Genomic DNA, 22,413 nt, shown 5'->3' on the forward strand with positions numbered 1-22,413 from the left:
CAGCAACAGAAATATTGCTTAAAGAATGACTTTTGTGTCCAATTCCAGAAAAAAGAACTAATAAAGAGAAATAAGGAAGACATAGTTTTATATATCTTTTTGTCAAATGATGTCTTCTCTAAAGGGAGAGGGTAGAAAAGGAGGAAGCTAACTGGGTATTTTAACATAACAAATAAATACATTTAACTAAAAAATAATATTCTACCTAGACTAGATCTTTGATCCAGCTTTGAAAAAGTATTTGCTAAACAAATTAGTGTAAAATGCATTTCAGATAAAATTTTAACTAAGAAAATCATTCTAAAATCCTTCAACAGTATTCATTCAGCTATCCACATCTAGAGAAAGAACTGTGGAAATAAAAATCCAGAAGAAAGCATGTGATTTGCCACTTGTTTATATAAGTATGTGATTTTATTATTATTGTTATTATTATTATTATTATTATTATTATTTATACATTATTATATATGTGACTAAGAGAGAACAGGAGGAGACTCCAGGTAAACTGGGCCTCTAAGTACAATTAAACAGCAATGTTATATTGCATCCCTTTTATTTTTAAAGAAGAAAAGAGTAAAAAAACTGAATCCAAGACACAATTTAAATTATATTTATTTTGGCTGCATAGTTACATTTCACTAAATTAGTTAATTTTATTTGTTTCCAATTAAAGTCTCATAGCTTGTCATGTAAACAGTGCATTCACTATTAAACTGCTGTACAAGAATATTATAAAATACAGAATCAGAATTGAAAGTATTCACTTTACAATATTTCAGATAATTGCACTAAAACAACATTGATTAAAAAGGCTAGTGGGTTCATTGGCAAAACACTCAATCCCCATTCTAATAAAAGGATGGTACAAAATGGCACAAACAAGAAAAAACAAAACAATTAAACTGGGGTAAACTTGTCAGTGTGTTACTTATCAACAGCAATTTTGATCCATGAAAATAGTCACACCCCAGCCAGGTATGAGGGAAGATAAATAAGAACCCACCAAAAAACTTGGGGGTTGTTTTCAGGGTAGTCAGTCATACAGCAAGTTGAGCTCTCTGGAATCCAAAAATTATTAGCTATAGCATTTTCATAGTTTTTCTCCAAATGCACAGTAAACATATACAAAGATTATACTTTTCCAAATAGACTTAAGAGCTAAATATGGTCTATGTAATCACCACTGCCCTTCACTGTAAAGGTATTTACCAGGCACGCTATTGCAAATGCTTAATAAATACACACCAGAAGTATGAGACAAATTAACAACATGTCCATATATTGTTTTTCAGGGTCAAATATAAGTATCAAAAGAATGTATCATTTAAGAAAGAATATACTGGCAACTTATGTCTTGAACTAAGGAGCACAGAGATATGTTAACCAATTTTTTAAGTTGTGTGATAATATTTTCTTCACTATTCTGAAAAGAAAACAAAATTGAATATTTTCCTTGGGCCAAAAGAAAATTAGGTACAAGTATGTATATATGGCAATAGAGATGTACATACAGAAGAAGAATTTTTAATAACAAAAAAACTAAGTTAAGAATCAACAACTCAAATAATGGGTCAATTTGCATATGGACCAAAATTCAATAACTGTTCATCTGAAGACTACAATAGCAAATTTAGAAAATGTTTCAATATTAGAAAACATTGTATTTAAACCAAAGGAAACTTTCCCTCAAATAAAAATGACAAAGGATGGAAACCATCATTTACTCAACAGCTATACAATGATAAAAACTACAATTATAGGAATTTTCCTACATAATTTAGATGGTGTAGTGGAACAATGCCGTCCTTCTAATTACTTTTCAAAGCTCCCCAAATGATGACTCCAAGAATTACCAGTCCAATGACAACAATAAAAATGATGATGCACAGGGTTTTTCGGGACTTGCGCTGTAGGTAGAAAACAAAAACACAAGATGAAAACAGTCATCTTGTGGTTTATCTTTGTAAACCTGGAATACAGTCCTTAATTGCAGTTAACAAAAAAATAAACCTTAGATACCAATTCTGTCTTATTTAGAGAAAAGGCAATATGATTACACTTAACTATCTTTTCAAATAACATTTAGAAAACCTCTTTGATTTCTGTATTGTCATCGCTTTATTAAAATATTCTGAGTTAAAATTAAAATCAACTTTCTGATTTTTCACTGCAAAAATTCTTCAAATTTAAGAAACTTCTCAGAAGAACCAAGTGAGCTCAATTTTTAAAAAAAGAATTTAGGAAACACTTGAATGGTGTCAGACTTGGGTTGAAATTACTTATGTTTTTAAAGTTAAGCATAATTTGCTTAAGATAAATATTAGAATCCAAATTAAGATTATCTGTATGAAGAAATACTAGACATTCTCCCAATAATATCCCGCCTATAACGTAAGGATGCTCATATCACCATGATTACCTTTATGAAAATGTTAGCTATAATGATAAGACAAAAGGAATAAGCATACACAAAGAAGAAACAAAATTACTGTCATCTGATGGCAATATAACAGCATACTTAGAGTACCTTAGAGATTTAATGAAAAAAATTAACTGAAACAACAACTTCCCCACAATAATTGGTAGCTTTTTTTTGTATATTACTAACAAAGTTCAGCAGGGAGCAATTGAAAAAAAAAATCCATTCAAAATAAGCTATACAACCTTTAAAATACCTAGAGTCAACCTATCAAGACAAATTTAGGATTTAAATGAATAAAACTACAAACTTATAGAAGTAAAAGAAGATTTAATAAAGAAGATACTAATTAAATGCCTGGACCATCTTAATATAATAAAAGATAAAATTACCTAAGTCACAGGTTTAGTGAAATACCAATAAGTTACTTTAAAAAACTAGATAAAATAATCAAATTAATCTGAAAGAATAAAAGATCAAGAATCTCTAGAAGAAATTTTTTTTCAAAAGTAGAAATGATGGGATCCTAATATCAGATTTCAAATTATGCTTTAATAAAATAATTATCAGAACTACTTAATACTGCTTCAAAAATAGAAAAGTTGATAAATGGAACAGATGAGGTATGTAAAGGAAAACAACTTTGAAAAATTTCATAACTCCAATCAATGCCATGAGCAATCATGACCACTTCAAAAGATGAGTAATGAAGCATTTTTCCCATTTTTTTGGCAGAGATAAGATGGGCTAGAAATTCAGAACAAGGCATATATTTTTAGACATAGCCAATGTGTTAAAGGAATTTGTCTGATTATGCTTGTTATAAGAGAGGGTTTCTTTTTAGGAGAAGGGGATGAATTAGTAGGAAGTGGTAGAGAGTTGCAAAGAAAAAAAAAATCAATATTTTTTAAAGTCATAAAAAAGTTCTGGAAGGGACAAATAGAATAATTTTATTATTGCCTTACTAAATGTGAATGAATACAAAATGCATACAAAAACAAAATGTACATAAACAAAAGCTCATGGTTTCATGTATAATCCATTTTGTCCATCTTTGTATCTTATGCTTGTTAGATAAGTTCATTATAAAGAGAAAAAACTTAAGTGTTTTCATTAAACTCCCTTAATAATATTCATTACTAACTTTTAAAATTTAATGTTCTTAAGAAATTACTTGGGGAAAAAAGTGCTTTTCCTTAAAATATTAGCATTTGCACAAAGAGCAGAGAAAAGAATGGAATGAAAGAACCACAGTGAAACATTAGAATCCAGGTTCTTAAATTCTGGCCCATGAACAGGCAAAGAGCTGTAATGTCAAAATCAATCATTTTTTCTAATGTAAATATACTGTTTGTCAACATCCATCCCATCAACCCTACAGAAGTCAACTTAAACGTTGTAACCCACAAATAAAAGTGCAAAACAAAAAATTCCTAGGTGATACATCAGATAGCAAAAGACTATGAGGCTGCCCTTTCTCATGTCCAAGGTTAGAAATTGTGTTCCATTTCTTCTGGACTCAGAAACAGATTTCACATTCTTCCATGTCTTGAAATATCACACCAATATGCAGGAGTCATTTTTCTTATTTTTAAAAAGAGTAGAAAGATATGTTAATTTACTCCAAGGGGAACGGGAATGCTACAAAGGCCAAAGATAAGCCTTAAAATTATAAGGACTTTCAGAATCCCAGAAATAAAATTAATTCAACCCTCTCCCCTCTACCTGAAAGAACCAAATGTATTAAATCTAATGAAATTTCCCAAAATGTTATTTTTTAAATAAAATGCTACCATTTGCTAAGATCAGAGAAATAATGACCCTTTGTGAATAAACAACAGTATTTCAAGAGATAATGATCCTTAATCTGCACTCATGTAGTCTGTTTTTCTTTCAGATGCTAAACTTACACTAAGGTTCATGACTATGTGAACAGCTTTCTATTTTATTCTTAACTTCGCTAGGGAAAGTTTTTGACTATTATTGTAATGAGGATTTATAGCAACTTTCACATCATCAGAGATCATTCAAAGCAGAATGGATTTAAAATCAAGAGCTCTAAAGGAAAAATAAATTATTGAAAAACCTTCTCCTTCCAAGTTCAATTGGCCATTGTCACCTCTTTCAAATCCTAAAATGATTTTTATTTTATCTGCCTGAATTGCTTTTAACTTCCTAGAAAACTGCTTTTATATTTGAGGGCATTAAAAATTATATATGTACGTATATATAATTTTTTAAAATAAAGGGACTTCTAGCTTGAACCCTAGGGCTTTGAGTGACCCATTGTACCAGATGCACACTGACTGAGAAAAGTTCCAATCGAACAAGTATGGTCTTTTCTCTAGCTACTTTTAAGAATTCTCTAGGACCAAATTTCTCAGGTTACAATACTGTACAGTTATTTGCATATGTATGAGTCAGAATTCAGGCCCCTCTGCTCCAATGATTCACTGACGTTCTGTTATTCCACTTTTGATTATATCCTCTCTGGAACTCTTGAATCAAAGTGGAGTGATTTGGTTCTTTTGGCTGGTTGGAATGGGGACAGAGATTCTCAACATTTCAAGGAATGCTTGACAAGAACTTAAAGCCTTGAATAAGAACTTGTCCTTAACATCCCCCCTTCAATTTTGTTTTAAGAAGAAGGAGAGAAACAGGGATACTAGGAGACACCGAGGTTCAAGAAATGGGTTTTATCTGATACCTCTGATTTAAAGAATCAAAACTATATACTGAGAGCTGGAAGAGGAAGGAGTTTAGTCCAACCTGAGACAATCCTACAGGGTTTTAAGAGACTTGGAATAAAAGGAATTAAATTCAAATTCCAGTGGGGCAGGAAAAGGCAAAGCTGGAATTTGAACTCAATTCCTATGATTCTAAGTTCAGTTATCTTTCCAGTCATTCTGGAAAGCAATTTGGAATTATTCAAAGAAAGAGACTAACATGTTTCTCCAACCCTCCTGAAGCAGTGATTTTTCTTTGCATAAATAATCTAATATGTACTACCATTTACATATGAATGACACTGGTCTTTTCCCATTTAAAATATGAACGAGTAAAATGTCCACTATTCAATGACCAAACCAGTAATGCTTGTTTGGGTACCACAGAGTTTACCCACTTATCTTTCCGTCTGTCTGCCATTGTACATGTAAAAACCCAGAGGAATCACTCTAGTTAGAGAGCAGCAAGAGAGGCTCCTCAGGCTTTAATCAGGGCTATGAGTGCCACTATAATGCCCAAGGAAATAAACAAAAGAAGAGGGGAGAGAGAAGGCTAGGTGGTGCAGTGGATATAAAGCCAGGCCTGGAGACAGGAGGACCTGGGTTCAAATCTAGCCTCAGCCAATTCTGGTGTACAACCCTGGGCAAGTCACTTAACCCCAATTGCCTAGCTCTTATTGTTCATCCGCCTTGGCACCAATACTTAGTACTGAGAAGACTTCCTATCAGACAAATACGGTTTCTATTGTAAAAGGGAATTCTTGGTTCTCCTTGAGGTCACACTTGTGAAAAGGGAATCTTTTGTTCTCTTTGCTCAGTTAACACTTTTGTTGGCAATAACTTTGAATTGACAGAAACTTAAACTAGGTGGGAGAAGCTTGAAAACCACTTAGTAAGTTCACGCCTTACTTGATGCTAGGTGAGAACAAGCCAGAAACTTGAGAGTTCACATCCTCAGAAAGGTGTGATTCCAAAGGTGAGAACTTGGACAATTTGGAAGCTGTGAAAAGGGGCAGGGAGAGGAAACCACCATAAAAGCCATGAAGGCAGGCTGGTGAAGGAGGCTAGTACAGAGTGAACCCCAAGAAGGAAGTCAGCTCAAAGAAGAAAGTAGGCCTCAGGAGTCACCTTCAGCTCCAGTCATTGTCTTGGGTGAGTGGATAGCTGGTTTTCCCTTCCTGTCTTCTGAAGATAGTTTAATTCTGATTGAAGGTTAACAAGTCCTGGCTGAACCAAGCACTGGAATAATATTTAGTGAGATAGGTTAATGTCTTTTCTGTCCTTTTGTACTTTCACTCTTTCCACCTCTTTTATAAATAAAAGATTTATAATTTTCACATATTTAGCCAAACCATTAATTTTAACACTTACACTCAAGTCTATTCTAAGATGGAAAGTAAGGGTTTTTGGTTTTTTAAGTAAGAAAATGGAGAAGAAGGAGAGAAAAGAGAAATGATGGTGATATATTGATAGGGAGTAGTGGAGTGTCATCTGTATTTGCTATAGTTAAATGAGCTACACTTGTCCAATTCAGCTTTTACTTCCAAGGAGCCTCTCTTAATGGAAATAATTATGCCTACAGTCAGCAGCCACTCTGATGGCATAAAAAGAAATGTTATGACACTGATCAATCTTCTCTACCCGTTCTTTTCTATTCCATTAAACTCAAAACCTCCAAGTTCCCTCTTCTGTAAGTTTTTTATTTAAAATTTGATTTAAAAAAGAGAAACCAACCAAAAATATAATTAGATTAATATTAGACAGTATAACAGACAGAAACATATGAATTTGCATCATTACCTGATAATTTGCAGCTCTTGACAGCTGCTGGTTTGCCTGCTGGATGTGTACCTCAGCATTTTCTACATTGGCTTCTATGCTGTCTTTAGAAAAACACATACAAGCATACATTAATTATACTCTCCAGTTGTGTATTTTCCAAACCTAGAGTGGCCTCCTCACTCAACCAATGTCACCGAGGTCTTTGATTTTCAAAAACAACAGCTTTATTCAAAGCTGACCTCAGTTTGAGGAGTTCTGATTTCTGGTTTTGAAAATCTAGTGGTTATTATTTATCATTTACATGTCTCAAGGCTGATACTAAATAAAATGAATAAAGAATAAAATCTGATTGCCTAGATTTGTAATGGGCTCCTAACAATCTCTAGTAACTCTCTCAAAATAAAATACCAAATGTGGTAATTAATATCAAGGCTTATTACCACATGGAATCTAATAAATCATTCCCATATCATTCCCATAATTGAAAACTTTACTGAATAGAAATGTGATCCCTCCCAAGAATGACACCTCACTCAGGACAAAGAAAATATGGACACCAAATGTAAATGTTTAATTGCAGCAAACAGCAGAATCTAGACCACACCTGGTTTTAATAATAATAGATATAATAGCTATAATTTACATAATGCTTTTAGACTTTGAGAGATATAATAGCTATAATTTGAGAGATATAATAGCTATAATTTATGTAGTGCCATATACTATCTTATTTGATTTTAATAACTAAATATCTGCCCATGTAAATGTAGTCTATTTCTGATGGCAAATCCCTGAAGTAGACATGTTCTATAAAATTTGCTTGTTCAGATTCCCCCTCATAGAATCTCATGTAGAGAGATACTTAATAATTAGTTAAGAATAAAAAGAAGAGAGAAATGTGTCATTCACTAGGTGATTGGCCTCTGACTAAGCCTTAAATCCTCAGTATTTTTCTTAGGGTCCTGCAGAAGTAGCGAAAGGGAGCTACGGTGACCAGTCTTAGTGTGTATGTCACACAGCAAGTGTTATAAAGTGAATAATGTGGCATCAAACACAAATTGGATCTGTTTTTGAATCATAGATCAGATCACAGATTAGAGCTGGAAGGGACGTCCCCTCAGCTCATTTAATTTAATCTTCTCATTTTACAAATGAGGAAACACAAGAGGTAAAGCTGATTTGCTAAGGTGAATAGTACAGGCAGGATTCTTCCCTTTGTACCATGTTACCTCTAATACATTATCTGGTCTATTTTAAATACGATGGAAATAAGTCAGTTACAGGACTTTCACAAGAATGAACAATTTAAAAATCATTTTAAGTCAATAAGAAATCATGTTTATTTTTTTTTAAAGACAAATGTAGTTTAAATATAAATAAATAATTTTCTTCTTTCAAAAGAAATCTGGATTAATCCACCAAATTTCAAGTTTCCAGTCAAATTTTAGTCAGAGTGATCAGGACAAAATTAATTGTTAGATTAATTCAAATAGAGCTTGGAATGGATGTTAGGGGGCTTTGAGAAAACCAAACTTAGGGCTACTTAAAGGCAGTTAAGACTGTGCTCTCTTAGAAACAGCGACATCAGGAAAAGGCTCCCTCACTGAACCTCCTGACTGCTGCCCTTCACTACTGTCGGCAATAATTACTGGTGCCTCCAACAAATACAAGCCCAAACAAAGTCTGTCCCTAGCAAAGTCTAGGATCTAAACAGCACAGTCATCATAAAGGAAGGGTGCAGGAATGGGGTGAATATATTTCCCCGAGGGAGCCAAAGGAGAGGAAAAGGAAGGTTGGGGAAAAACCATTTGTAAAGTCAACCTTATGTTGACACTTCTAAATTACATATACTTACCTATCACATCTCCTTGTTCATGAATCATCATTCCTAAATCCTTAAATATTTCATTTATATCCATAATATCAGCCTGAAGGGAAAGGATATAGTAGCTGGTTAGCAGCAGAAAAGAAGACCTCACACCACCCCATTCCCATCCTCTTGCCCCACCTCTACAAAAAATACATGAAAGAACATGTATCAACATATGCTTAATCTATAGATTTGGACAGAACATATATAATTCCAAAGATAACATAGATGATTCCAGGGGAAAAGTTACTACTGAATAATTGAGAAGCCACTTATCATCAGAGCCCAGTTCTCCTGAGGTGTGGTATAAAGTGGTTTTTTATCATCTTGTTCATAACACTCCACCATGATGGAAATTCTTGGGACTCCACTGACCATCCAATACTTTCTCTTCCTCTATCATAAAGAAGTATTAACCTTATTTATACCCCTTTTGGAACTTGTTTTATTACTCTCATCCAACAACTTTACCCTCTTTGGAAACCATGTACACTTACATTGCTTTTCAGTCATTTTTTCATTTTGTCCAATTCTTTATGACCCCATGGCGGGTTTTCTTGGCAAAAATACTAAATGGTTTCCCATTTCCTCCTCCCCACTTGATCTTAGCAAAAAGCCAAGAAGCAATCCATATCATTTTAAAGATAAGGAAACTGAGGCAAAAAGAGTGAGGTGATTTGCCCAAGGTCACACAGCTAAGTAAGTGTTTTGAGGCCAGATTTGAATGGAGGAAGATGGGTCTTCCTAGACTCCAGGTCCAGCACTCTATACACTGAGCCATACTTATATTAACTCTCTTTAAAGCCTCATGATCAAATGACCTCCACAATATACTTCTACCACATCCCCTACTATCATCCTTATAGATTTCAGCAACTACGGAGATGGCTCGGACTATAAGCCTTGCTCAAAGAGGGTACATATCTGGGGCATAATAAAGAACATGGTGATTCTTCTAAAATGGAATAACCAGTACCCAACTTGATGATTCATATGGGGATAAATGATATTGCCAGAAGGAATTCAGAAAGCACTATTAAGGGATTATAAAGTTATGAACAAAAAAACCAAGATTATAAGGACACACAGGAGGAGCTTTCTTCATCACTGCCAAATGAAGAGAGAGGCTTCATAAACAAACTCATATTTCAAGATCAGAACAATTAATTAGGAATGTGGTGTCTGAGAACAAGATTTGGATTTCTGGACCATGGTGTGTAACATACTTGGGTTAAAAACAAATCAGTTGGGCAATAAGGATGGGGAAAGTATATAGTATGGTCGATGATAGTTAATGTGAAAAAGGGGGCATTTTTTTGTTTTTTGGGGGGGGGGGCGGCATTATGAACTAAATATGGAGCAGCTAGGAGGTATAATGGATAGAACACTGGATTTGGAATAAAGAAAACTCATCTCCATGAGTTTAAATTTGGCTTCAGACACTTAGTAGCTCTGTGACCCTGGGCAAGTCATTTAATATGCCTCAGTTTCCTCATTACTAAAATGAGTTGGTGAAGGAAATGGCAAAGCATTCCAATATAATATAATATGATATGATATGATGTGATGTGATGTAATGTAATACAATATAATGCCAAGAAAATCCCACATGGGGTCACAGATCAGACATAATTAAAAATGAACAACAAAAAGCTCAACATAAATCAATAATATTAAAAAGGAAGCCAAAAAAAGTGAAGTCCATCTTTGTTTCCAATGATAAAAGCATTATATCTAGAACAGTAGCTCTCAACTTTTTGGTTCCCAGAATCCCTTTACACTTTTAAAATTGGAGTACCCCTTTTTCTTAATATGGGCTGTATCTATCCATGTTAACTATATTAATGAAAATGACTTACTTTTGAGATTATAATCAATTTAGATAGATAGATTGTGTGTGTACTTACTGAGGTCCTGATTAGCATGTATACATCTTCATAATGCTGCATGTTACTCAGTACTATATATAACTTAACTATGGTATAACAAAATATTAAAATTTCTAAATGATCTTTAGTGGAATGTATTTTTCTTTTTTTAATTATTTTTTCAGTTACATTTAGAAACAATTTTTGAGGAATATATTTTTTTCTACTAGCGACCCAATTATTGTTTCCAAACACTTTTTAAGCACCCACTATATGAAAAACAATTAAAAAGTGTTTGTAAACAATACTTTTCTTCTACTAGTAAAAGAAAAATACATTCAACTAGAGGTCATTTGGAAAATTTTATATTTTATTATACTTTACATTTATTTTACTTTAGTTAAGTTATAAATATATGACACCATAGCACCATAGCATTATGAAGGTATACACATACATACACAGACATACGTATACATACATACATATAGGACATAAAGGAAGCCACAGAAGTATTTTATATAGTTCCAGATCCAAGTAATCCAGTGGAGGCATGTGATACTAGGAACCACCCAGGATCCATATCCTCTTCTTCTGCATTCCTTGCAATTATTTTCTTATGATTCTAAATCACTAGAAGCTACTACACATAGCTGGCTAAAGAACATCTGAAACTTGACCCTTGAATTTTTTTCATTAATACTCTTTTGGCTTTATATCTTTTGTCTAAGTACAGATTTCTTTTCTAAGCAAAAAATGGTGCATTTCTTCAAAAACAAAAGGAATAATTTTAACATCTAAACTTTAAAGGTGACTTGCTTATGTTTTTCCCTGATACTGTTTTGCTTCCTTTTCTCTTTTAACTCACTACTCTTTAAGATAATAAAACAGCCCTGTGTGGACAATACTGCAAGTAGATTTGGCTGTCATGGGTGAAAAAGATAACACGACTTACTTCAAGTTGCCTAATAGAGGATTCCCTCTCATGAATAAGGCGGAGATCATCTTCCGTAATGTCTTCATCCTGCAGTTGAGTTTGTGTTTGAGTTTGACTACAGAAAAATGGGAGGGAAAACACAGTTTGGATTAAAAACAAAACAAAAATAAATTAGACTCCCATTTTATGTAAGAAGACTGACTTGTTTAGAAACTTTTCCTTTGCCAAAGTCAGAGAATTACTTGTGTGAACATTTTTTTAACTCTTTAATAATATTTTATTTTTTCCCCAATCATATAACAAAAGACAATTTTTGGCATTTGTTTTCTAACATTTTGAGTTCCAAGTTCTCTCCCTCACTCCGTTCTCTTTTCTCTTCCCTGAGACAGTAATCTGATATAGGCAAAACATGAGCTATCATAAAGAATATATAAAAGTTTTCTTAATATACCAAACTAATCTGTCTTTTCATGGACACATCATGTTAATTCAATTCATATTGATTTAAGTTTCATTTTTATAATTCTAATAAGTATATTTGAAAACTGATTATTTCCTAATGATTTAAATCATCACAGATTTAGAATACTTTTAATTTAAAGGAACAGGAACAGTTACCATGTAACTTCAACAATAACTTATTTGGAACTTATTCATTTCCACTAAACCAAAAATGCTTTTCATCCCAGTGTTTGTTTTTTTTCAGGATTCATCTTCTTTTATTTTTAAAATATCTTTCCATATTTCCATATTTGATTTTTTCCCCCTCTCCTTTCCCTTCCCCTCTCCCACATCCAACTACGATTTCCACTAGGTTATACAAATGTTATCACTCATTCCTATTTCCCTATCATTCATTTTTGCAATCAAGCAATCTTTTGAAACCAGAACCCCAAATCATATATCCATACAAACAAATAACAAATAAGTCATTTGTTTTTCTTTTGTGTTTCTACTCCCACAGTTCTTTTTCTTGATGTGGATAGCATTCTTTCTCATAGGTCCCTTGGGATTGTCCTGTATTAGCAAAGTCCATTACATCCAAGTGTTTTTAAAGTGTTTTACAGATAATAATTGTGAAAAGTTTTCTATAAGAAATGAATGCTTAAAATATGGCTTCAATTTATTATCATCTTTATGAGATGTTACATTGAAGGTTTTAATTTAACTCAGAGGGTTTCATTTCACTACAATAGTTACAAATTTGAACATAATCTTTTAATTAACATAATGGACGGATTCTCACTTACCTTTCCCAAGACACAAGTTTCCCATCTTTAGAACCATCTTCAGGAAAACCACCCTGTATGATTTAATAAGATTGAATGTGAAGGGGGAAAAAGAAGACCAAAGAGAAAAAAAGGAAGTTAAGAAAAAAGTTATGGATTTTTTTTTACTAAAATTATGGAAGTTATTGTAAACAGATACTTAGTTTATGCAGAATACGCCAGAATTTAAAAAAATTCACCCCTATACAAAATGATTAAAGACTGCTATATGCACTAAGGAATAATTAGAAAAGGTCATGAATTTTCAGAAACTTACAGAAACCCTGGAACTAGCTCTGACTCTGGCAACAAAATCTTTTTCTTTTTCAGCAGCCTGTCTTTGGACCTTCTGGAAGTTTGTTAGTGATGTTGTGAATTCAGCAACAAGACGATCTTTCTGTATTTTTCTTTGACGCTGCAAAAAAGAGAAGTAGTTTATTAGAACTGAACTGTCTAGTCTACAAGATGTGCTAGGATTTTGTTCTGTTTTTTATTATTTCCAAGTTCATATCTAGTCATTTAATGAAGCAACTTTCCATTGGCAAAATATAGAGTAATTCTTAAGAACATGGGGTCACCATTTAGCTTTGAAATGCCTTTTGCATCTAGTACATTACTTTTTATGTAGAAAGGATTTCTTAACTTTTTGTTGAATGAAGAAATGAATGAATGATGTTTTATTAGCATTGCCATGTGCTGTGCATTTCCAGGTAAGTTGGATTTCTCACCTCATGCCTACTAGGTAGGTGGATGTTACAGTAGATAAAGTGCTGGGCCTGGAATCAGGAAGACCTATGTGCAAATCTGACCTCAGACACTTAGTAGCTGTGTGACTCTGGGCAAGTGATTTAACCTCTGTTTGCCTCAGTTTCCTCAACTGTAAAATAAGGATAATAACAACAAGGTTGTTGTGAGAGGATCAAATGAGATAATATTTCTGTAAATACTTAGCACAGTGTCTGACACATAGTAGGCACTCTATAAATGCTTTTTCTCCTTCCCTGAGTGGCACAGTGATTAAAGAACTGAACTTGGTGTCAGGAAGATTTGAGTTCAAATTCTGTCTCAGACTAAGTTACTTAACCTTCTGAGGCATCTATTCCTTAATCTGGAAAAGAGGATAATAATTGCACCTACCTCACCGATATATTATGAGAATAAAATGAAATGACATAGAAAACTCTTTGCAAACTTAAATTTTCTATGTAAAAGCTAGTTGCTGCTGTGAATTTCTTGATTGTTACAAATGGTTTAAGAGCCTTTTCTTAAAAGACAAACACACAATCATCTTAGCTTGGTAATACCTTCCAACTCCACATTATACAAAGAGAAAAATATAAGCAAAAAACTGAATCTCTAATCTATAAGGCTTGAATAACAGTTTTTGGAGAACCAGGAAAGGAAACATGAAGTGTATGGTTAATTATAGACCAGGGTTACTGCTTAATAGTAAGATTTTTCTTTGTGAACTAAATTCAAACAAGATTTTTTTTAAATGGTGGTTGATATATTATTTTTAAAAAATTATTAATAAAATTTATTTCCAGGTATCTCAGCCTCTTCCTCTCCTCCCCACAACACAGAAGGCACCATCTGGGAATGTATCAATTATGTCTATTGTGTTTCCATGTCAGTTCATTCTCTGGAAGTGAATGTTCACAAGTCAATCTTCAAATATTAAATCTGGAGATGTATATAATATTCTCTTAGTTCTACTCATTTCATTCTTCATTATCTCATGTAGTTCTTTCCAAGTTTTTTTTTAATTAACCTGTTTATTGTTTCTTATGGCACAGACCAATGTACTATTAAAGCCGATCATAACACATTTTAATAATTTATTTTGTTTTAAATACATTACCAATCTATCAAAAAGCTTAATACCTGTTCACTTGGGGTGGTGGGCAGAGATCCAAATTCTTTTATGTACTTATCTGTTTCTTTGGCAAGTTGGTTGGTATACTGTTGCTTCTGCTGCCTAGTGAGAAAACAAAAATATTTGACTATAAGTTAGAGTCCAGAAACACATTTAAGTTAAAATGCTGCTACTCAAACCAACTCCAATAAATAGTTTTCTACAGCAGAATTGTTTAAAGATTGCCCTAAAATAGTATAGAAAATCATATTGCTAGGTCTATTACATGATAAATAGGAAGTAGCCACTTCAAAGTAGAAATAAAAACTAGTCAGTGACCTAAGAACATCAGAGGTGGCACCTAGATTAACTCTGCCATTTTATTGACAAAGAAACTATGGGCCAAATAGGACAAGTGACTTACCTGAGTACAAGCATCTTGTTGGCAGCAAAACCTGTACTGAAGCTAGATCTCAAGATTCAAAATTCCTTTTTCTACTTGACTTTCAGAGGAATTATCTAAGTTATTATTTTATTTGTGCAATGTTTGCCAATAATTAAGATTGCATTTATAATACCTGTTCATTGACAGTGATAAAAGAAAAATATAACTTGTAAGGAGATGAGAATTAGGGGGAAAGAGCCCATAAAGCTGGAGACTGATGTTAAAAAATGCATGTTTAGGGAACTTTTTGGAGTGTACCTGGTAGTTCCTGTAGCTAGACAACAACTCCTAATCTTTGGACCTTATACTTCAATTTGCCAAAATGAAAACATTCAGGAAGTGTACTGAATTTCTAAACACTAAGTTATTTTGATTTAGATTGTAGTCCTAATGGAACCATTACGGTAATAAGAAAACTCAGAACTATAATTTTCTATGCATTTCTAAAAACTAAATTATTTGAGTTATACTAATTCAAATGTAAACCATGATGATATTAGAATATTCAAAGTTATAGCATTCATGGGTGCCCATTTCCTGTATAATCTCTTTATAACTTGAGCAGCTGTCCATGGTGGCAGGAAGTTATCCCAGTTGGCTAAAGCTGGGTACTTTGTGGTAATAATGAAGATAGCTGACATGTATTTTTAAGTCTGTTAAATATTTTGTGTGCATTATCTCAATAAACCTGGAGGATGTAGTACTACAGGTAATACCTCCATCAAACAGATGAAGAAACTGAGGCTCAGAGTTTAAATGACTTGCTCATGGTCCCACAGACAATGTCAAAGGAAGGATTTGGATACAGGTCTTCCTTACTCCAAGTCCAACAATTTATAAGCTATACCATGTTGTTACCTCTAACAAGTGGCTATCCTTTATTTTTATTTAAAGACCCCCTTCCCAATGAGTGAGCCTACTATCTCTAGGACAATTTTATACAGCTTCCACTTTTATACAGCTCTGTTAATAAGCTTTTCTTTACATGCAACTGAAATATTTCTCTCTAGAACTCCTACAACTAATTGTTCTAACTCTTGTTCCCTGGGGCCAAGAAGGACAAGCCACTGGTCCCTCTTCCATCTGATAGTTCTTTAAATACTTGTAGACAACTATCACATCCCAGCTTTGTGTTCTTATCTCTATTCTTCAACTAAAGAATGTTTAGTTCCTTAAATTAATCTTCAGTTGACATACTCTCAAGGCAACTCCCTATCACATACAAACCTGTGTTATACAGAATATTTTATCTTTTCTGGCTGCCTTATCACATTACTGAGTTTTATTGAGCTTACTGTCTATTATAACCCCTTAAGTTTTTTTTTCACTAGAAGTATCATACGATACTTTTCCTATCTCATACCTATAAATATATCATTAGATTGAGATTATACTGAGAATTTGAACATGAGTAAAATTTGACCTTTGTTTTTAAATCACATCTTGTTATATTTGACTTTAGGTTGCAGCCTGCCAGCTCTTTTCTGGATCCTAATGCTGTCACTAATGTCACTAATGTGGTTGCTATACCATCTAGCTTTGAATTATCTGAAAGTAATATAAACATGCCATATTCACTGATGACTAAACAGTACAGGGCCAAGAAGAGACTGCTGTTGTATTCTACTAGAGTTCAGGGTACAACACTTAGGATTTTCTAGTGAGAAGATTTTAAGCCATTAATAACTACTTTCTGAATCTCACCATTCAACTAATTCCAAATCTATCTAACGGTATAACTGCCAATATCTCTCCATCTCTTCCACAAATATGTGGTGATATTATGAGATGCTTTACCAAAGCCTAGGTATAGGATTCCCCTGATCTTTCAATCTAAAAGTCTAATCAGAAGGGGAATGGGGTTGGTAGACCTACATTGTTCTTGAAAAAGACCAAACTTCTCTAAAAATTCATTAGCCATTCCTTTAATAATATATTCTAGAAATTTTTGAGGAGTAAGTCAACAAAAAGATAGTTAATTAAGTGTGCCAGAGATAGTGTTAGACATTGGGGATAAAAATACAATGAATTAAATAATGCTCCCAGGGAATTTACATTCTAATGAGAGAAGCAACAAATATACACATACAAAAACACAGAATAAACACAGTTAATCAATCAGTCAACAACCATTTATTAAGCAACACTGTGTTAAGTGCTGAAGATATTTTTAAAAAGTAAAATACTGTCTCTATTCTCAAAGAACTCAGAGTCTAATGAGGGAAACATCATCCAAATAAGATATATACAGGATAAATTGGGAGCAGGGATAATCAACACAGAAAGACACTAGTATCAAAAAACATCAGAAAAGAAAACAAATAGGAGTTAAGAGGAACAGAAAAAGTTTTACGTAAAAGGTGAGTTAAAGTTATATCTTGCTGAAAGAGAGAGATTCTAGGAACCAAATGTAAAAAAGAGGTGTATCCCAGGCATGAGAGACAGTGAATGAGTACAAGGGGAAAACATGGGAGATGGAATATTTGGCCAGGCAAAGGGAAGTAACTTCCAAAGAGACTATAAAGATAGGTAGAGGCCAAGTTCTAAATCTAAAGGGATTTAGAAACTTAAACAGAGGAGTTTATATTGTATCCTTGAGTAAACAAGAAGACAATGAAGTTTAATGAATAGAGAAATGAGATGGCCAAAATTGCACAAAGGAAAAATCATTTTGGAAGTTATTTGTCAAAGGTGGACTGGAGTAGGTAGAGATGAGACTGAGAGACACATTAGGGGATCACTGCAGTAATCTAGGTGAGAAATGAAAAAGACCTAAACTAAAGTCATTAGGGAAAAGGGGTTGGATGTAAGAGATATTAAGGAGTTAGAAATGGTAAGATTTAACTACTGATTGGATAGTCAGGGGAAGTGAGAACATAATGGCAAGGCTAAGAATCTAGGAGAATAAAGAGAAAGGGCAATTTAGAAAGGAGAGTTTGACTAGGCAACTTAAACTCATTAAGAGGAATCTAGGTCTGCATCTATCTCTCTTTCATGACCTATCGGTGTTTTTTATTCTATCATATCCTATGTAAAGAAGTTTTTTGTTTGTTTGGTTTTTTTTTTTTGCAAAGAAACTAGGTGGCACCACACCTAGAATGCTGAACTTGAAGCCAAGAAGATCTAAATTCAAATCTGGCCTCAGACACTGACTATGTATGAGACCCTGAGCAAGTCAATATTGGTGCTTCAGTTTCCTTATCTGTAAAATGGGAATATGGTGCCTTCCTTCTAGGGTAGTGTAAAAATCAAATGAGTTAATAAATATATTGGTAAAGCTTAAAGTGCTACATTAAAAATGTTATCCATAGCAAATAGAAACAAAGTATGAGAGGAGCAGCTTTTCCTTCTGTCAGTCACTTGTTATTGACACATCCATCCTGAGCAATGGTCCTGTCTCTTTGTTTTCCCCAAAAGAGCTTTTTAAAAATACCTTTTGGTCCTAAGGTTTCCTCCAGCTATAGCTCATTCTTTTACTAAACCTGCTGCTATGATCACAAGCCCAATTCACGTTTTTGTGATCATCTTCCATTAACTGCAATTGCTTCCATCTTGTGTATATGTCTAAAAATTACCTAAAATGACCGAAAATTTCTCAGTGCAACCTCACAAATCTCTTTATACTTCTTTTCATTTCTTCTTTTTTTGTATCTGTAGAAACTCATTCTTAAGACTTTCTCATTGTTCCTAGACTAACATTCCTGGCAAAATTCAAGCACAAAGAGCCAATCTATCCTCTATTTAAACATTTTGGAAACTGATCTCTCATAATCTAGGGCAGTGGTTCCCAAACTTTTTTGGCCTACCTCCTTTCTAGAAAAAATATTACTTGGCGCCCCCAGTCACATACTGAGACGCGTTATTCACCACCCCCAAATGCACCTGTGGCCATCACCACCTCCCTGGATCACTGCAGCACCCACCAGGGGGCGGTGGCACCCATTTTGGGAATCACTGATCTAGGGTGTGTGTAAATTTACTATATCTGTTAATATTATATCTGTATATATTCTCTTTCTCTAGTACAAATTGTAAAGCAGAATGCTCTTTTTCCCGATCCATATTTTCATTTTCATCACCCCAATAATCTTCCTTGCTGAGAATCAAACCCAGAATAGAATTACTCCTTGTAGGCAATCTTCTCTCTTTTGAGAGATAAAACAATCATTGAAGAAAGTCAAGTAATTATTAGTTATTCTATTTTTGGTAGTGAGAGGTACAGTAAGTAAACAGACAACTGAAATCCATGATCAATGTTCTATCATGTTTTTCAGTGGGGCTTGTAATCCGTTTCCCAAACTCTTCTTTTTTTCTCTCTGTCAAGATGTATCTGTATACCAACAATTAAGTTCATGGGATTGATTTAACTTCTTTGGAATTTTACTTTTATGATTTCTAGAAATCATGACTGCAATTTTCTCTATAGTTTTCTCCTTCCTTTTTCCAGTTTAGAATCTTTTTAATTAAAATTCAAGGCTCCAGGGTAGAAATTCTTGGGAAAGATTTCCACTCATTGTCACATACAAACTAAACACAAAAAAGGTGATTGATGAGTTGCTACATGAAAATGTTAATCAACTTGCTAAAGTTTTGTTAGCATTTCCCAATCTTGCCAAGAAAGCCCAACAGGAAAAAGAGATGAAAGATAGCTTAAACAACTTCTGAGAAGCATCCCATCAAATGTTTCTTGTCACCTGCATACATTTTACTTGTGTGGTACTCCAGCAACCTACAGCTAGCTGGTAGATTTGTTTGATCTAGCCCCAAATGCTGTTTTAAACAGCAGAAGTAAATGCATTTTTAATTAGTTGGAATATATGTTCAATGTAAGTAATACTGAGAAAAGTGCTGGCTTAATATTAGTGCTTTCAAGAGAATTAATTGTGTTTTTGTTCAGTTATTTTTAGTCCTGTCTAACCCTTCGTGACCCCTTTTAAGGTTTTCTTGACAAGGATAGTACAGAAGTTTGCATTTCCTTCTCCAGCTCTTTTTACAGATGAGAAAACTGAGGTAAACAAGGTTAAGTGGCTTGCCTCATAGTAAGTGTCTGAGACCAGATTTGAACCCAGAAAGATGAGTCTTCCTGACTCCAGGCCCAGCACTATCTATTGTGCCACCCAGCTGCCCCTTACTTGTACACAAAACACTTAATTTTTAAAATTTGAGATAGAATATAGAGTTTACTCTTTATATATTCATATGTAATCATCATCTCCATTAGAATGTAAGAGATTATTTCATTCACTGTTTTTTATTTTAATCCTTAGGACCTGACACAGTCCTAGACACTATTCATATTAAAATTCCTGATAAAAATTAAACTGTAGGAAAACCACTTCTCTTTTAGTGAGAGTGGTAGGATATAATTAATCTTGGATTTGGAGTTAAGAGGCCAGTTATGATTTTGTCTCAAATGTTATCTTTGTTACTTTGGACAAAGCATTTAATCTTACTCAGTATCCTCTCCTATAAAATAAAGCAGTTTCCCTGGATGATCCCTAGCAGTCAACATACACATACATCTATAAACACACAAATGGTTCATAGACATGAATAGAATATAAGGAATAAAGTCTAATCTGGATTTAAATTCTGACATCATCTTTCAATTTTTAAAAGTTACAAAATTGTAAAATCCTATAATTTATTAATGATTCCTTGGAGATCAATACTAACCTCACAACATCAGTTCCTTATTTACTTCACTGAAACAATTTTAATCATAAAGTTTATCATTCCCATTAAATTTTCCTTTCTTTTCATGAGCTTTCTCCTAAAACTTCAGAGTGAAATTCTCCTCACACTCTTTTTATTGTCTCCGGTTGTTTGAACTTGCACCTCAAAATACCTTTGAGTCTATTGCAAATTTATATTATATTTAATTTTCTATATATGCACTGTTTTCTTTCAACAGAGTATAAGTTCCTTTTCGACAGGAATTATTTTGGCTTTTGTATTTGTGATCCCAGCACCTAATACAGCCCCTGGAACACTCATCCTTTACTTAGGATGATAGGGTCAAAGCAGTCAAACTGTCAAATCACACTTGGCCTTATAATTTATCCTTTCCTTTTTTCTCTTCCTTACAAGTTTTACTTCTTTGTCTATATTTGACTATGAAATGCCATTTTGTTTACTTAAGATTATTTCTTTGAAAAATAATTTCTAAAATTACCTGAATTCTATGAAACATTTTATTTGAATTGCAGTAGAATAGGGAAGGAATGTAAGAGATTCGGTCTCTCATTTTACAAATAAAAAACTAAGGCCTAGAGCAGTGAAATGACTTATCAAAAGGAGTTATCAAGAGAGAAAGGGAACAAGCATCTTGACTGCCAGACTTGGATTCCATTAATCACTCAACAAATATTGAATTAAGTGACTAAATATGTGCCTATTGGAAATAAAATGACAATGAAGACAATCTCCAGGACCTTATACTTGCTGAGGCAAATACATTATTTGAGGCAACAAAGTTTTTATTTTTTATTTTATTGGTCAAACTAGTAACTGTCAACAACAAAATGGGAACTGGACTCTTTAGCGAGCCAAGACTTACTAGTTAGTAGAAGGAGACTTACTAGCCTTTGTACAGTTTTTGAAAGTACAAGCAAACAAGAACAGGAAGCATTACAGGTGGAAAACAATATAACTGGTTACAAAGTCTGAAGTAACATAGCTAATGGAGAACAATGGAAAACTCCAAAGCAGGGCTAGCAACAACCCCTCCTTCCATCTTATTTCTATGGAAGGTCATTGGTGGCATCTACATGTTTGACCAGTTAGTGTTGCAACAATGACAGAACAGACTTTCTTGAAGGACAGCCGGTGGGTGTTTCAAAGATAACAGACCGGATTCTCTGACATCCATCTGAACCCTTCAAGGAAAACAGAGTTCTTCTAATTATACCAGGGCAGCTAGTGGTATAGCAATAAAAATTTATTTTGATTAAAATGATTTATAGGGAAATAATTTTTAAACTTAGAGAAGAAAAGTTAATTTCTGGACTGATAAACTTAACTCAGAGACAAAGAAACATGGCTCAGGCAATTATAATGGAATCAAATATAAAATAAAAAATCAATATTTGATTTACTCCTATCTTAGTATTAAAGACAACAATTTTGTGTGTGTGTGTGTGTGTGTGTGTGTGTGTGTGTGTGTGTGTGAAGGGGATATTATATAGAGAATAAATCTCCTATTATCTATTCCAAATGGTGTTCTATAAACAAGTCATTT

General features: G+C 33.5%; 1 protein-coding gene across 1 annotated transcript in view; it reads right to left on the minus strand.

The window, feature by feature from the left end:
- Positions 1 to 597: 597 nt before the first annotated feature.
- The window catches only part of STX7 (syntaxin 7), a 57,722-nt gene continuing 35,906 nt past the window's right edge, over positions 598 to 22,413 (minus strand). The window contains exons 4-10 of the mRNA XM_044676996.1: positions 14,758 to 14,851; positions 13,151 to 13,288; positions 12,856 to 12,908; positions 11,624 to 11,720; positions 8,786 to 8,858; positions 6,949 to 7,031; positions 598 to 1,910 (exon numbers count right to left, since the gene is read on the minus strand). Of these exons, the coding sequence (XP_044532931.1) occupies positions 1,812 to 1,910; positions 6,949 to 7,031; positions 8,786 to 8,858; positions 11,624 to 11,720; positions 12,856 to 12,908; positions 13,151 to 13,288; positions 14,758 to 14,851 (637 nt within the window). The 3' untranslated portion in view covers positions 598 to 1,811. The remainder of the gene's footprint in view (positions 1,911 to 6,948; positions 7,032 to 8,785; positions 8,859 to 11,623; positions 11,721 to 12,855; positions 12,909 to 13,150; positions 13,289 to 14,757; positions 14,852 to 22,413) is intronic.

Source organism: Gracilinanus agilis, chromosome 4, assembly GCF_016433145.1.
Source record: "Gracilinanus agilis isolate LMUSP501 chromosome 4, AgileGrace, whole genome shotgun sequence".
Lineage (NCBI taxonomy): Eukaryota > Metazoa > Chordata > Mammalia > Didelphimorphia > Didelphidae > Gracilinanus > Gracilinanus agilis.